The sequence below is a fragment of the Maniola jurtina genome, chromosome 16 (assembly GCF_905333055.1).
Source record: "Maniola jurtina chromosome 16, ilManJurt1.1, whole genome shotgun sequence".
In the NCBI taxonomy this organism is placed as follows: Eukaryota; Metazoa; Arthropoda; class Insecta; order Lepidoptera; family Nymphalidae; genus Maniola; species Maniola jurtina.
In genome coordinates, this window is record NC_060044.1 from 13191832 (window position 1) to 13209241 (window position 17410).

The 17410-nt window shown below is 38.9% G+C and overlaps 2 protein-coding genes across 2 annotated transcripts; both read left to right on the plus strand.

Annotated features, from left to right (window-relative positions):
- Window positions 1-470: 470 nt before the first annotated feature.
- Window positions 471-4258, plus strand: LOC123873228 (MD-2-related lipid-recognition protein-like). The gene is made up of 4 exons (XM_045917969.1): window positions 471-646; window positions 2520-2636; window positions 3381-3553; window positions 4123-4258. Exons 1-4 carry the CDS (start codon window positions 568-570, stop codon window positions 4210-4212), a joined length of 459 nt encoding a protein of 152 aa, XP_045773925.1. The 5' UTR covers window positions 471-567; the 3' UTR covers window positions 4213-4258.
- A 551-nt stretch (window positions 4259-4809) lies between these two features.
- LOC123873227 (MD-2-related lipid-recognition protein-like) lies at window positions 4810-7015 on the plus strand. The gene is made up of 4 exons (XM_045917968.1): window positions 4810-5054; window positions 5705-5821; window positions 6566-6738; window positions 6826-7015. Exons 1-4 carry the CDS (start codon window positions 4961-4963, stop codon window positions 6913-6915), a joined length of 474 nt encoding a protein of 157 aa, XP_045773924.1. The 5' UTR covers window positions 4810-4960; the 3' UTR covers window positions 6916-7015.
- Window positions 7016-17410: the final 10395 nt, after the last annotated feature.

A 17410-nucleotide genomic window follows, 5' to 3' on the forward strand; every position in this document is an offset into this window, starting at 1 on the left:
GGATCACAAACCTTTCCCCGCTAACGATACGTATCAATTTTTTAAAAGATTGCTTAAAAAAAGGGTAATTTCTCAGGGTTCATATTGTGTGTTTGTAGGTATGTGAGTTTCTTAATCCCAGCATAAGTTCTAAGTCCTTGAACATATTTGGATGTGCCTATTATTTTGATTAAACAAGAAAATGGCGGAAATGTAGGCTCCATACTTAATTAATATTCAAACCCCCTTTTTATTCATTTTTTTATTTATTAATTAAATATTTATATTCAAAATGTTCCTAATTAAATAAATGTATGTAGTAAATGTATTCTACATTTACTACATACCTACTTAGGTACGCACTATGTATATCAATAATTTAATAAGTGTGTACAACTTTTGCAATTATTGCGCCAAGTAAACTTAATAAACTTTTGTGGTGTGCCATAGGTTCACCACCCCTGGTATACTTACTTTAAAGTGATAATGAATTGATAATGTACCAAAGTCGGTCAGCTGTCACTCGGGAATTGGCTGACGACTCTGTGTCGTCGTGGCATCCTTACTCATTGGTTGTAAAGTAAAGAGATGAAGATTTATCTGGTTTTCGTGGCCCTACTCAGCGTGGCAGTGGCTGAGGTGGCAAAGTTCACAAAATGTGATGAATGTAAGTAGAGTTCAAGTATTTTTGAGTTAACTTTGCTTTATTAGGGTTCTGTTTCTCGAAACAAAAAGGGAACCTTAGTACCCTAACTGCGTTATCTGCCTTTCTGTCTGTCTGTCGTGTCAAGCAGGCAGGCAACTGCGGGCCGCATCTGGACTTTTTGGCCCGATATCCACTAAGCGGAGAGAAGATGAGTACAGTCAATCGATCAAATTTTTAAAAGATATGATCTTGATCTTATGAATCTGATTGATCGATTGAACGCATCTCCTCGCCTCTCCGCTTAGACGGATGCCGGGTTTAACCGCTTGGCGGCACAGCTTTTCCGGTAGAGTGGTGACTAGCCACAGCCCAAATCTCCTACCAGATCACACCACAGCCAATTTAGTAATCAGGCTATTGTTTTACACAATTAATACCCTAATCATGAGAAGTTAAGGCTGCTTTTAATTAAATTGAATTCCTGACTAGATCGACGAACTCACATGTAACAAGTCGCAGACAGACATAACAGCAGAGCTAGCCATTACTAGGCAATAAATAAAGTAATAAACTAAGCATGCCAGACTAAACTACACGTAAGCAATTCAGTCATTTTCTTCTGATTCTAAATAATTATATTACTTACATTATGTAACTTTCCTTTTCGTAGGTATCCATTGAAACACATAGGTATTTCGAACAAAACGCATTGTACAAAAAAAGATTCCGACGAATTGAGAACCTCCTCCTTTTTTGGAAGTCGGTTAATAAACAGATCTCGCCCTGACCTAGAGAGCATTATTTATTAATTTATAGACCAGCGCTTGTAAGTGATGATACAGCCTAAGATGGAGCGCGCTTGCTAGATGAAGATGCCTATTTACTCATTGATTGATTTATTGATTTATTGATGCAGAATACTCGTGACTTGAAGGTATCCATATTCCTATAAAATTCGAGAGGAAAAGTGACTTACGCAAACCGCTATCTTGTACCTTCAGATCGACTTCTTATTTGAGTGCATTATAAGAAGTTTTGCTTCAGTGTTTCCCAACAATTATCTCTCTTGTGAACTATTTAAATTTAACCTCTTGCTGGTGCGTGTACGCTCAGTGCAATGGCTGATAAGTGATTGGCTGACACAGATCTATACTAATAAATAAAATTGGAGTGTCTGTCTGTAATTTCGAAATAACTACCTCATATTAAGCTCATATGGTTATTTGAACGATACCATAACTGAATCACACGTTTTTAAAATTTTAGTCTGTCTGTCTGTCTGTCTGTCTGTCTGTCTGTCTGTCTGTCTGTCTGTCTGTCTGTCTGTCTGTCTGTCTGTTTGAAAAGGCTAATCTTTGGAACGGCTGAACCGATTTTGACGGGACTTTCACAGGCAAGTAGAGGATTGACCAGGGCGTAAAATAGGCTACTTTTTTAACCGACTTTCAAAAAGGGAGTTGTGTTTTTCTACCTATGTACACCGAAATCTCCGAGATTTCTGAACCGATTTGCGTCATTTCTTTTTTAATCGATGGAGGAACTTTGCGACATTGTTTCATAAAAAATTTGGAGTCCAACTCCTCAATCCTGATGCTGCAGGGGATCTGACCAATCCACGCGGGCGAAGCTGCGGGCATCAGCTAGTCTCACATAAAGTTCATTGGTAAACTCATTGAAATGAAATGAAATCAATTAATTCATGTCATGTAGGGACAGCACTTGATAATATTATTATCTATCTTCATTCCAAATTTCATTTTTGCGTGAAGGAGTGACAAACATACACACACACATACACACAAACTTTCGCCTTTATAATACACAGCGTGAAGTGTGATAGTGTGAAGTGTGATGAACGTCTAATCGCTAACAAAAAAAAATTTCCACCATTTAGATTCCGACGATATCTGTGAGGTGACGGAAGTTCGGGTGACTCCGTGCAAAAATGGCAAGCCCCCCTGCAAGCTGACGAAAGGAAAAGAATCAAGCATCCAATTTGATTTTACTCCAAGTAAGCACCATACTTTTAGGTGTCTGTAGTCAAGAAACCAAAAACTGCCTAGTTTCGTTTGACATAATGCTTCTGAGACCGAAATTCGGTCACCAACTTCGCCCATTGCCAGACCACTGCTGAGCAGGAGTCTCTTTCTCAGAATGAGAATTATTTAGACCAGCGCGCGCAGCGATCGGCAGCAGGCGGACCGCGGACGGTCGAATCTTGGACCGCTGAATATTTTTAATACCTATTTATGAATGAATTAAAAAGTTTAACTTTTACACATCTTGCATGGTTACACATATGCACTCTGTTCGGATTATTACTTTCGCATTTGGTTCCTCACGTGAACAAAAACCAAACTAGGTAAGTATACCTAATAAACTGGCTCACAACCGTCGCGTCGGTGTATTTTTTCGCATCTTTCTGGACCTCGATAAAAAATTTCAACAGTATTCGGACCCCACTTAAAAATTCTTGCCGACCCCTGATTTGGACCATAGTCTTCCATGCTGGCTATGTGCGGATTGACAGACTTCACACACCTTTGACACAGTGAAGGAAAACATCGTGAGGAAACCTGCATGCCTGAGCGTTCTCCATAATGTTCTCAAAGGTGTGTGAAGTCTGCCATTCCGCACCTAGTCAGCGTGGTAGATTATGGCTCTTCTTATACTGAGACCCGTGCTCTGTAGTAGGCCGGTGATGGGGTGATCATATGATAATGATGATGTTATGACTTAATCTGGTTTTCCGCAGAATTCGCCGCAGACAAGTTAATGACAGGGCTGTGGTGGGCGTCAGACACCGGCGACGTCCCTTTCGACGCCTTCTCCAACGTCGACGCCTGCCTCTATACCAGCTGCCCGATACAGGCCGGCCAGAAGCAAGAACTCTCGTACAAGTTGCTACTTAGCAAGCTCCTGCCTAATGTTAGTTCATACCTTTACTCACTTCACCAGCATAATAACTCGTAGAGGAACTTGGTTTCCGGTACTAGAAACCGTTACTCACGCCTATCCCGTACTGTTTTCACGGGTCTTCTACGGGCTTGTAGGTCTTAACTCATCCAGTGATACCTGGGAGCACAGATCACTGATTTGGTCGTAGATTTTGTTCTATTAAAGCCTGGATCATACAATAGTCTAGTATAGTGTCTATACTAGACATCAGTGACCTTCCCTAACGTCGACACCTGCAAGCAGGCATTAACTTCACTAGCACGATGATGATAGAGACCAGTATACCAGCGAATAAATAAATATGCTTCATTCAGCCAAAGCACAACAAATAAAATAATATTAAAAAAATACAAACCGATAGAATAGGTACCGAGAACCAAAGGGCTCCTTTTTTCCTTTTGAGGTACGGCACCCTAAAAAAGAACGTTTTGAGTGCATATCAAGATTATAATATTTACGTAATGTACCGAAATCGTCCAGTGACAGTTTTATTTTAAGTAAGTATGGATTATTTATACGCATTTTCGCTTCATTTTCAGGGTATATACACGTTCAAGTGGAAGCTGTGGAACACCGATGATGCGACCAAGGGGTGCTGCTTCAAGACCGAGGTCCAGCTGCGAAAGTAGACGTTGTCTGACGCGTTGTGTCAAGTAATAAACGATACTTTCCAAATGCATTTTATTTATTACATAACATGTTTATCACACATCACACTATAATGACTATAATAATTATAATTTATATATATATATAAAGGCAAAAGTTTGTGTGTATGTTTGTTACTCTTTCACGTAAAACCTCCTGGACGGATTTGGCTGAAATTCGAAATGGAGATAGATTATACCCCGGACGGGCTTCTACATATTACTACATAGGCTACTTTTTATCACGGAAAATCAATGAATTCCTGCCAAAAAAAAAACTGCTAGTGGTGTGCTAAGAATTACCTATACCCAATGATCTTCTAGCGCAAGTTATTATATTTTACTGACTGTTTTATTTAAATTGACCTTCTTTCTTAGTGCTCTTCACGCTTCTAGAGTCCAGACTGGACCCACCAGTTAAGCTGTGCGTTGTCTGTTAGTTATACTTAGAGTTTTAATATTATTGGATGCTGTGTACGGAACCCTGAATATATGGCCATCTGCTATAAGTATTATCAATTAAATCATTAATATCAATTAACACAATTTCTAGACAATAATAATTTCTGTTATCTGTGTGTAAAATAATATGGAATTGATAAACCAGGGCACAGACCCAGGGTCTGTTTAGTGCAAATTCAAGCTGTGTTAACAGTTTGAACACGCCAGCTATCGAATTACTTACGTTTAGTGATTTAGTTCATTAGGTACTTCATTCGTAATCAACTTAATGCTCAAAATGGCCGTCCGTGCAGTTTTATTGATCGCTCTCTGTTTTTCTGTGGTTAATTCGGAGTATGTGAACAGAAAGTTTTGTCGAAATGGTGAGTTTTATTCTAATTTTTTTCTAAAAACCCCTGAAAAATAAATAACAGGGAAGGCGGCAATCATCACTGAAAAAAAAATTAAAATGTTATTTAGCTTAATTAATTAATGGTTACTGGGTTATACTTTGTATTATTTATTTTTCGTCAGTAATGAACTCTCTGAATAAAATGTCTTATCAGGGGATGGTATAAATATCCATACCTACTAATACTAATTAGAAATGTTTAAGTGTGTCACGGCCCATCTATTTAACCGATTTTGAGACTTTACCTGAGATGAGCGAGGTCCAATTTGGGATCTAAGCGATTCCGAAGATAGAGCCAAATTAGCCTCCAAAAAGCTTCAAACCCAAACACAGGCTCCTTCTTTATAAAGCGCAAGTCCGCCCATATAATATGGAGTACGGCTCACAGCTTTGGGCCGAGCACCCCAGTACCAACTCCACCATTACCATTTGATCGGATTCAAAGGTGGGCTGTTACTGTCACTTAACATCAGGTGACCCGCCTGCTCGTTTGCTCGCTACTTTGTAAAATGAAAAAATTTTTTTTTTTAAATACGTACTTTTGTCTCGGAAACTACGCTAACTAGGTATATATAGGTAGTAAAATTATTTTAATAAATACTTTGCTATTTAATTTTTCAGTGGATCCATCAAAGTGTAGCATCCACAGCGTGAAGTTGGACCCGTGTGCGGACGGTCCCGGGTTCTGTCTCTTGCGACGCGAGAAGCCTTATAGGCTCAGCTTTGACTTTACACCACGTAAGTACATTAGTAATACCTTTATTATTCATATTTTTAACCCCCGACCCAAAAAGAGGGGTGTTATAAGTTTGACGTGTATCTGTGTATCTGTCTGTGGCATCGTAGCGCCTAAACAAATGAACCGATTTTAATTTAGTTTTTTTTGTTTGAAAGGTGGCTTGATCGAGAGAGTTCTTAGCTATCATCCAAGAAAATCGGTTCAGCCGTTTGAAAGTTATCAGCTTTTTTCTAGTTAGTGTAACCTTCACTTGTCGGGGGTGTTATAAATTTTTAATTTACACTTGTATAGTTTAAAAATTTCATTTATGTCAGGTTCAAGCCAATAAATAACGCGCTCCCTAAAAGGGGACGTACCATACGTACATTATTCTTCTTTATTAAACTAGTTACTAGACCAAACGGGCTGGCCAATCAGTGAAAAGACATTCATCAATAATTTTTGATTAGCATATCAAAAAAATATTCTCTAAATGTCACTCATATTATTATGTGTGTGAATTCCGAATTCAGTAAAAAAATCAATAAGAAAAGTTCGGGATTCGATCAACATTCATTATTGCTAGCAGCATAATAGGTATGCAGAATGATTAGCGAATCCGCCGCACCCGTATTAAGGAAACCATTGGATGGATTACCATTATGTGATTAATTGAAAGGGAATATAATGAATACAATACAGAAAGAGAGAGAAATAGATACATCCGATGCCAAAAATATTAAATTATTTGTTTTTAATTGTAGGATTCGAAGCGCAAAATCTGCAGCTATCACTACATAGTGATGATGATAACAGCGGCAATTTCAAAACCGTGATAATGCCAGCACACGATGCATGTGACCACCAGATCTGCCCCCTGGAGGATAATGTCAGGACCACGTATGACGTCGACTTTGTATTCCTTAAAAAAGTTTACGTGAGTATTTGATAACCATGAGGTATAAGACGCAGAGAGAGAGAAGGAGATCTGTAAATAATTGACGTTTGCTTTTCTTTTTTTCAGGGTAAATTCCCGATCCAAATGAAACTTTGGAATGGAAGCAACGAATCTGAAGCTTGTTGCTTTACATTTAGTGTTAAAACGTTAAAATAGAATTTTTAAGTTATTGGTTTGGAATTAAAACTAAATAAGTAGGCACTTAATGGAACTTGTGTTCACTTTTTTTTACAATAAATTTCATTTTTAATTGGTAGTTTTGTTTTATTAAATGGAAGAGCATAACATCCAATTCTGGGTATATCATGCGGATATAAAATTTTTTTCAACACATTCTGTAGAAGTATAATTAATTAGTAAAACAAAAATAAAATAATGTTTAATTTTTGTGACCCAATTTAATATTTATTTTTTTGTGGCTCGGTTCCTACATCGGCGAATCGCCTCCTCGTTGCGTTGTTTTTTGGCCGCATATTATTCAATTGATGCATTGAGTGGCTTGGTATATCGTCTCCCTCGCCGCGATGCTTTTTAACCACATCATGATTGAATTATTATTTTTAAGTGAAAAATGTGGTGATAGCCTAGTGGTTAAGACGTCTCCCTCCTATTCGTGGAATCCGAGGTTCGATTCCGGATACGCACCTCTAAATCAAATATTACTTGCTTTAACGGTGAAGGAAAACATTGCAGAAACCTGCAGGCCATTCTCCATAATGTTCTCAAAGATGTGTGAAGTCTGTTAATCCGCACTTGGCCAGCGTGGTAGACCTATGGCTAAACCCTTCTCATTTTGAAACCCGTGCTCAGTAGTGGGCCGGCTATGAGTTAGTCATCAAGATGAAATGATAATCGAGAATCATGAGTCTATAGTTTAAACTTCATCACGAAGTCATCATTGATCGTAAATTAACCGATGACGGCGATCGTTAGATTTATATCAGACCACTATAACTTACTAGCTTTCTTTTCCTTTTGTGCGTTAGATTAATCTCACTTGCTTGTTTTTAGCGCCATAAAAATTATTTACAGTTGGTTTATAAAACCTGTGCTTAATATATAACTAAAATGTGCTTCGGATATGTCAAAGATGTCCACTGAATAGCTAGGGATTTGGATCAGAGATCGGATTAATGCGTTTAAACCAATATCCGAGTTCGCTCTGAGTTTTTTATACCCGTATTTTCATGGACGCCCAACTCCTGCTCTACAACGAAATATTGCAAAGAAAATCTTATCTATATCTATAACCATATGTAGTACGAATTAAACTGAAAACAAAGCCCGAGAACGCACAGCAATCTCAGATACAAGTAAGTGAGGCCTTATCTAGAATCAGCAATTACATCCAATATGAAACACTTTCACACAGACCGACAGACCAATCATGCCTTATAGATACCGCAGTAAGCTCCCCTAACAGTATATCGTATCTACTTATACCTTTTTAGTCAAAATTAATTGATTTAATATCGAATAGAAATTAGAGAACCAAAGTAGGTAACCGACATTGTATAAAACTGAAGTGGCAATGGGCAAGTTCAAAAACACACGATAGACGCTGGGGTAAACAAGTGGTAGGATGGCGACCTCCCACCGGAAAGCGCAGCTTAGAAGACCACCCACTAGGTGGGTGGTGGTACTGGTACTGTCCGTCCGTCTGTCTGTCTGTCAGCGGATTGTATCTCATAAATCGGAATAGGTAGAGCGTTTCACAGAGATGTGTATTTCATTTGAGAACAAAATACCTACTTACTTAATAAAATTTTTTAAATGGCCGCCATGCCAAGAAACACAAATAATATTATATCCTGTACGATGGCATAGAACCCTTGTGCGAGTCCGATTTACTTGACAGGTTTTTTACCAGTTTCGCATAAACACCAGCATAAAGTAGACAGACTTTAATCACACTATCACACTAATCACATCACACTAATCACACTAATCACACTAATACACTAATACACTAATCACACTAATCACACTATCACACTAATCACACTAATTCACACTAATCACACTATCACACTAATCACACTATCACACTAATCACACTATCACACTAATCACACTAATCACACTAATCACACTAATCACACTATCACACTAATTCACACTAATCACACTAATCACACTAATCACACTAATCACACTAATCACACTAATCACACTATCACACTAATCACACTAATCACACTAATCACACTAATATTATAAAGGCGAAAGTTTGTATGTGTGTGTGTGTGTGTGTGTGTGTGTATGTTTGTTACTCCTTCACGCAAAAACTACTGGACGGATTGGGCTAAAATTTAGAATGGCAATAGATTATACCCTGGATTAGCACATAGGCTACTTTTTATCCCGGAAAATCAAAGAGTTCCCACGGGAATTTTAAAAAACCTACATCCACGCGAACGAAGTCGCGGGTATCAGCTAGTCTAGAATATCTCAACTCTGTACCTAGGCGTGTTAGTTAAGTACTAGATATTAGATGCCTACGTGGATTACAGAACGTCCTGTCACATAACGCGAAGGTGCGCCCTAATGGATATTAAACTACTTCTTACTTCTCGCTTCTTACCAAAGAACAGGTTTAGCCATCTACCCGTATAGTGATGTCGCACGGTCCAGATTTGTTCAGGAAATCCCGATTTTAATTATGTTTAAAAAAAAATACAAACATGAATTTTTTTATTTTAATCTTTTACAAGTGCCTACTTATGAGTTGTAAATTGCATCTACAATTACTCAATGCTTTAGAATGCTTTTCCTACCGAGAATAACAAGCAGGAAACTCGGCAACTCATCAAGACGCACGGTCGTGTGTCGAAGCCAAGTTCGAATAAGAATTAAAATTTTACAGGACTTCGTCTGTGATGACGTTTGCTGGCGCGCGTGCTGTGCTTGTTTGGAGTGTTTTTTTTGTTAAGAGTGGCTGGTTTTTGTGTTAGTTGGTGTTTTTTGGTGGTGGAACTGACTGGGAAGCGCTCTAAAGGGGCGCCGCGCGTATGTCGGCGGGCGCCGGCGCAGACGGAGTCCATACTTGTATAAATTCAATAACTTGAAAATATCACAAACTTGACATTGGCTAATCAGAGAAAAGCCAGATTTAAAGAAAAAAAAAATTTACAAGAGGTAGGTAGATTCTTATAAATCGTCAAATGCATCTACCAAGTACTGATTCGGAAAATCTGAGTTAGGTATAATTTCACCTGTTTCAGATACTGTCCTGATATTTTAAATACATACTAAGTAAATGAGTAGTCAGACATTAAGTGGGTGGCGCGCTCTTGGAAGGGCCTATGTTCAGCATACAGGCTAATGGAATGGAATGGAAGTGGGTGTATGTACCTCACGTCCTTATCGGATAGTTGTTCTGATTTTCACAAGTGCGTCCCGTTTCCTAAATATATAATAACGAAAAGGTATAAGTTCAAACTACTGAACGGGAGAGTTGTTTAGCAATCAGAAAGCTATTATGGCGCTGGCATAGACATCCGCTAAGAAAGCATTTGTAAAATTTCAACAGAGGTAAAATAGGGGTGTGAGTGTGTAGTCCACGCGGACGAAGTCGCGGGCGTAAGCCAGTTCTAAATAAAAACACCAGACATCAACATCACTAACCGCAAACGACCCCCTATGTAATCATTACTCAGGCCGGATGCATCAACTATTTCCATCTAATGTAAGGCCATATTGAAATGACTAGTAATTTGCTGAGAATGTATCGATGTGGGCCTCCGTCACTCGATCCATACAAACGTATTTTCATTCTCATTTGAATTTAAGCAACCAAATCACACTATCACACTTATATCACACTAATATGGCTTGGCTGGGAATGAAGATAGGTTATACCCTGGATTAATACATAGGCTACCTTTTATCCCGGAAAATCAAAAAGTTCCCACGGGATTTTTAAAAACCTATATCTACGCGAATGAAGTCGCGGGCATCAGCTAGTCAATAGTTACGGAGAACGGGCAGTAGTGTCCTCTGTGCTACTACTACCATCTAGTACGGTCACCAACCCATCTTCACAGTGTCGGGATTATGGGCAAACCCACCCGTTGGGAGAGGCATTTGGTCCAGCCGTGGACTGTTATGCTATTGTTGATTGATGAATCAACGTAGACACGTAGAGTATAATCTAGCTGTCTGTGATTGCCGTAAAATTAATGTCTACGGGCCGATTCGCACCCAATTGCGTACACGTGACACGTGCGTAGCGACGCGCGCACGCGCGTAAACCTCTACCACACCGGGTTACGCGTACGTCCACGCTTTACACCAGCGGTGTGACATGTTTCATACAGTTCCATACATTACAACGCAATGCTACGCGCTACGTCTACGCTTACGCAGCCTGTACGTATTATGTAAATCCTTCAGCCTGTGTAACTTTAAAACGATTTTTTTAACGAAAACCACAGAACCAAGAACGTATTGTGTTTGATTGGTTAGTATTCAAACAAGAGCCAAACTACGTTTGTCTGGATCGCGCTACGAATGAACCCCTCTTAAAGCGCAGATTTCGATCTAGTTCCACTGAAATTGAACGCCTGGCATTACTTGATCTTGATATTCCTTTTCTAATTTGATATTAGAGCCAAGGTGAATTCTACACGTTGTCAAGTAAATAACTTGAACTCAATCAAGTATAGACGATACGAAAAATTTGAAATGTCCATGAATAATAAAATTGTTAAGCCGTGACCTCTATATCAAAAATAACAATTTAAGATTCTGTGTAATTAAGGCTAAGAATTTTTAAGACCTTATTTTGTGGGAGCCGCTGGATTGCGCATGGGGTTAGAGAGTTCAGGGTGTTTCCCCATCATCGAGCTTCGAAGAGCTGCAGTTAAAGCCAACGATTCTGCGCCTGATTTCACTTCGGTAGTGTCGGATTGCCGTCCCATCGGGCTATGAGAGTGAAGGAAAAGTGCACCTGTGTTTGCACAGTGCACTTTTGCGTTTTATTATATCTCCCGCATAGATAGGTGGTAGCCGTGGTCGAAATTCGGCCGAGATGATATCCTACATGAAATACTTACGCCAATTTTTTTTTTGACGTGACAACGTCTTATAATTCGATAGAGCCGGCTGCACGCACGAAAAAACATGACTCATGCGGCGTTACCTCGCTCTGAGGCGTTCCATGTAAGGCTTGAAGTGCAAGCGAGAGCGCGGAACGAGCGACAAAGAAGCACAATCGGCCTTTGTTGTCACGTTCAACTATCGTCAGTAAACCGACTTTACAGACAACCAATTTTTTTTAATTTTAAAAGCACCTGCCTTAGTATGGGTTCAATATCCCAATCTCTATAACCAACTAATATTTCAAGCTAGTTCATTCATGTGAAAGCTTATAAAAAGATAAGTAGAGTGTTAAGTTTAAAGAATGTTATCGTAATCTGTTATCAACTATCACTGCCAACAACCTGTTTTATCAACCAGGTAGGTACATAGATAAGAGGCAGTCTTTGACCCGCCTCCGGTACCTCGCTATAAAAACAATTAAATTACTCTTGAGCTTTCTCGACTTACGAGTACTTTAGAAGCTTGCGCACATTGTAGACTTAGATAAAGCTCAATCGTTTTTTTTTTAATTCTGATACAAGTTAGCCCTTGAATGTGATCTCATCTCATGGTAAGTGATGATGCAGTCTAGCTAACTAGGGAGGAGTATGGTAGTTTCATTAGACTCATACTTCGGATCTGTTTCTACGCGGCAACATACAACGCTAAATCGCTTGTCGGCACGGCTTTACCGGTAAGGCGCCAATTAGCCACGGCCGAAGCCTCCCACCAGACCAGACCAGATATAATTTAGAAATTATAAATTCCTAATTGCTCCGAATCGAACCCGAGACCTCCCTTCCACTAATAAGACCACCTCAAAATAAATAAGTGGCGCTTCCAAAATCAATGAAGACACAGCGGCAGCGCTTACCACTGCAAGGTCGTCGCTACTTTAGAGTCTCCTAACTCTATGATCGACGGTTAAAGCTTAGCTCGCACCTGATTTCACTGTTTGTCTATGATATGCGCAAGCGCTAAGAGCAGGCTACGAAACCGGGACCTAACAGGCTAGCCCAGCTCCGGAATGTGGGTTGAACGACCCCGGCTGCCCTACGTCCACCTGGATCTAGTACTTTCACGCGACTAGCGGATATTTTCAATTATCCAATAAACTACTATTATAGGTACCTGACAGGTGCCTAAGTGATAGTTTGAAGTGGTTTGTGATAGGGTTGATTTAGTGCTAATCTAGCAAGCTTGAGATCTAAGGCACGACTCACGGCCCACGGGGGTTCGATACGCCAAATTCTTCGCCCGAAGAAGGGTGTTAGAATTTTGACCGTTTTTGTCTGTCTTTGTGTCTATCTGTGGCATCATATAGCGTGCAAAAGGATGGACCAACCTGAATGTGGGTTTAGTCGAGATGGTTCTTCTCTTCTTCTGGTGGTAGGTACCAACTTGACAGAAAAAGAAATGTCCTGATTTACTTTCAGGGGGGGTTGTTCAGGGGTTTCTTTTACAATGCAGATGAGAAATATATATAGATAGATTTTTAGGCGGACTAGGCAATAAAAAAAAATTATAGTTTCGCTAAAAAAATCGTCCAGCCGTCCAGAAGCCTTCTATAATTCACATTATATTTTTATTATTACAAACGTATGGTCTAAGATCCCGCTAGCGCCAGACGTGTCTTATTTTGTGAGAAACGATATGTGTGTGATAGAAGTAGTGCAGTTAGTGTGTACCTACTTTTAACGTACCCATATTTGATATCAATTTCTAAAGGCACATTAAAACATTACTTACTTTCCTTAAAATCTGAGTGATGACTTTTATATTTCTTGAATAACATAATATAGAAATTACAACTCAATTATAAGTGAGATTATAATACTTATGTTATTTTTTCATGAAAATCTACAAAATCTACACTCCGTCTTTAAGAAAAGCGACTAATATATTTACATAGGCACTTTTAGCAGCTGATACCTATAAATTGTTCCACGGTACAAGTTTAGCAGATACACGCACGTTATAGTACACACTAACTACTCTATACCACACATTTTTAACCCCCGACCCAAAAAGAGGGAGAAACTATTCTTTCTACAACAGATGACTTTCATAGCTGTTTTTGTAACCTTTATCGTTCCCCTGACGCGATGAATGCTGGGATGAAAAGTTCACTAATTATATTAAACTTAGAGGGCCATACACGATACTTACTTTTTAGAAGTTTTTGTGTCTTTTTGTTTTGTTGTTTGGTGTTTTTTTAAGTAAGTAATTGCAATATTTAATTGTTCAATTTTAAAATTTGTACTAAATATGTAGGTGGAGATTCCCCAGCACCAGAAAGACTATGCAATTTTATAATTGAAGTCATATTTTTGTACGTTTACTTAAGGTTACCGGTTAAAATACTTGCATTATGGATAGGAAACTGCTCTAGTATAATCAGAGTTACAATTTGATGTTTGCAATATTTATGTTTATATATATTTATGTCGGGCGTTTTTAAATTTTTTAATTTAATGTTTCTCAGAAAATAAGTAAGGTCTGGCGGTTCCGTCATCTTGCTCTAGTAGGTAGGTATATCTTTTTCTTCTTGGCCATCACATGTCCAAACGTCGCTCTCACTCCAACGGATCGAATGTCAGCTCTCGAGTTACCGGGGTTACGTGTAGCTCTTCCGAGGCGGAACGACATTCGTTTCCATCGTCCATGCGAGGTGTTAGAGGAAATGATGAAAGGAAAAGTACGTAATCGCGATCACTATCACTAGCATCATTAGAGATCACATAGTAGGTAATAGCTATACATATTTAATGCGCAAACATATTACCTATATACTAGATGACGCCAGCGACTTCGTCCGCGTGGATTAAGGTTTAAGAACCCCGTGGGAACTCTCTGATTTTCTGGAATAAAAAGTATCTCCAACTCAAAATCAAACTCAAAATCATTTATTCAAAGTAGGTATACTGTATAGGTAGTATTTTTACACCTTTTGATGGTCAGAATTGTTAGATTTGTCAGATAATAATATAGCGATGATAATTAATTACACAAACTTAAAACTAAAGCTACGAGAGTTCGAAACGCGCCCAGGTCTGGGAAGAGCCCACAACAAACTCAGCCGGGTATTTAAGGTATATCTCTGCATGCAAAAAATTCTGCCAATCCGCACTCGATCAGCGTGTGGGACTACAGTCTAATACTATCATTCTGTGAGGAGACGAGATTGAGATGAGAAGATGAGATGAAGGTGATGATTACTTGTCCACTAGTTCGAGGAAAATGGTAACATACCTACACAGAAACAAGCACATACATCCACTTAATCTAAAGTCCAAACGCAAATAAACCCTCTCCGTTCCATAATGAGTAAAAAATACTGAAGATATTGTTCAAATTTTCACCAAAAAAAACGCGTAATAGCCATAAGCCAATATATCATAGGAAGTTCGAGCGAATCAGTAGTATGTAGATATAGCTAAGTATTATGTAACAGTTGCAAAACAAGCACGAAGGTCAAATTCGTCAATAAGCTGAATCTAGTTTTAGACAATACAGAATTCCTATGACTCAGGCGCACCAGTAGGCAGATAGCCACAAATGGTGACAAAGGACACCTAGATCCTATATTGTACCTAATTGGTAAAGTGCTTTATTCTATTAGTGTCTAAATAACAAATACCACTCGATTATAACTATTCCAAATAAGAAAAGGATAATAATGTAAACAGTAACAACTGCCAATCACCCACAAATGAAACATCACAACTATAGATTAAAATTTGCAATATTCAATAAAGTTTTATCATAATTTATAAGCTGGCCAAGTGCAAATTGGCAGACTTCATACATCTTTGTGAACTTTATGGAGAACTTTCAAGCATGCATGTTTCCATCATGTTTGTGATAGGTATGCTTAAAACGCCCGTTAGAATTACTCGTACGTGCCTGGGAATGAAAGCCCGCTTAGCGGCCGTAGGACCCCACAAAATTTTCTCCACAGCTCATATTTTTAGGGGACCGTACTTATTGTCCCCTTTTCGGGAAATACGATTCATCAGATTCAGAAATAATCGAGTAATCAGATATGCCGATTCCAATCAGCGAGTTTTTGAATCGCAAAAAAACCACGATTTCCAGATCTTTTAATACTTTTTGATTGTAATGATAACCTTTTGAGTGCATGCACTGGCCTTTGAACAAGGCTTGTAGCACCATATGGTATAGTTTATATGGAGTTGGCATCTTTTATACGAATAACTTACGCACTTGTCCCACGAGGCTTCTCAAGGCTTGAGAGAGAGAGCAGTGCTACTGTTGCCTTTTAAGCAAGATTCTTGGATGTTAACTTGATTTGAGGCCCTAATAATAGTTTTATTTTACATGTAAACTACAGCGAAATGTGCGTTTCTGCAATTTGAATGGCTAACATCGGAATTTGATAACGCCATACCAATTTCGTGCCAAAATGAGTTAAGTAAGTAATTCTAAAAGTTTTTCTTTAAATAAAAATAGCGAGTAACCGAGCAGGTGGATCACCTGATGATAAGTGATTACCACCGGCCATGAACGCCCAGAGGAACAGAGGAAGAAGAGGAGGAGGAGAGGAATTCACATAAAAACTATAAAAATATTAGGTACTTAGGTTATTTAAATGATAGCTAGTGAATAAGTTAAAATGTCAGGCCAGCGCGTGCGGGAAGGCCAAGGTGAGCTGGCGAAGAGAACTATTTGACGGAGTTGCTTATATGGCAGGTTGGCGGGCAGCTCCGAGCTCGTGCTCGCTCGTATGTACATTGCACCTTTGTAGTCTAATATAATCTACGTGCCAAATACCATTGACTGCAGTTGCGTCCCATTGTAGTCCAGTTTTGGTCTGGTGGGAGGGTAAATACCACCCTACCAGCAAAGCCGTGACGCCATGCAAGTAAGTGATGATGCAGTCTGCGGGTGAAGCGGGCTAACCTGGAAGGGGTAGGCAGTTTTCATTAAACCCATACTCCTTTGGTTACACAGCATCGTACCGGAATCGCTAAATCGCTTCAGACCAAAACTGGATATCACTGGGTCTGGAGCTCGAATCTTACAAAATCAATAAGTAGGTAGGTACTTTCTATAGGTACAATGTAAAGTGCCATAGAATTATTGCTAGTACTTGGGATATTATTGTAAGGTTTTCACTTACCCATGTCAACGGCACAAATAGACACAAATTCGCAAATAATAATAATGACTGTGTGTTTTGTTCGCGAGATGAAATGAAAATAGATTTCTCTTCGTAACAAGTGCTAGGTGTTAGTGAATTCCCTGCCTCGGGCTACCTTTGTCTTTCTTTAGGATACTAGGTAGGTACAGCCTATAGGTAGGTACTTAGTAAAAGTTACATACGAGAGAAAGTAAGGTAAGTTGTTAGATACCTAAGTAAGTAGATATAGAATGGGTTAATGATAGACCTGTTTTAGGATCTATTTATTTATTATTATTGCGAATTTCAATAATTTCAATTATATTATAAGTAGCAATATAATTGTAGCCCCGTAGGGACACATCAATTTTTGGGTTAGTAGGTTAAGGTATCTAGATACCTACGACTGAGTGAAGTAGAGTTGAC

What these genes read in the sequence shown, in the direction of transcription:
- LOC123873227 (XM_045917968.1), top strand. Translation starts at nt 4,961, where the DNA reads ATGCTCAAAATGGCCGTCCGTGCAGTTTTATTGATCGCTCTCTGTTTT. An exon ending in CAGCTTTGACTTTACACCAC is followed by an intron (nt 5,822 to 6,565) that starts GTAAGTACATTA and finishes TTTTAATTGTAG; the next exon opens with GATTCGAAGCGCAAAATCTG. An exon ending in TATTCCTTAAAAAAGTTTAC is followed by an intron (nt 6,739 to 6,825) that starts GTGAGTATTTGA and finishes TCTTTTTTTCAG; the next exon opens with GGTAAATTCCCGATCCAAAT.
- LOC123873228 (XM_045917969.1), top strand. Translation starts at nt 568, where the DNA reads ATGAAGATTTATCTGGTTTTCGTGGCCCTACTCAGCGTGGCAGTGGCT. An exon ending in GTTCACAAAATGTGATGAAT is followed by an intron (nt 647 to 2,519) that starts GTAAGTAGAGTT and finishes TCCACCATTTAG; the next exon opens with ATTCCGACGATATCTGTGAG. An exon ending in CCAATTTGATTTTACTCCAA is followed by an intron (nt 2,637 to 3,380) that starts GTAAGCACCATA and finishes GGTTTTCCGCAG; the next exon opens with AATTCGCCGCAGACAAGTTA.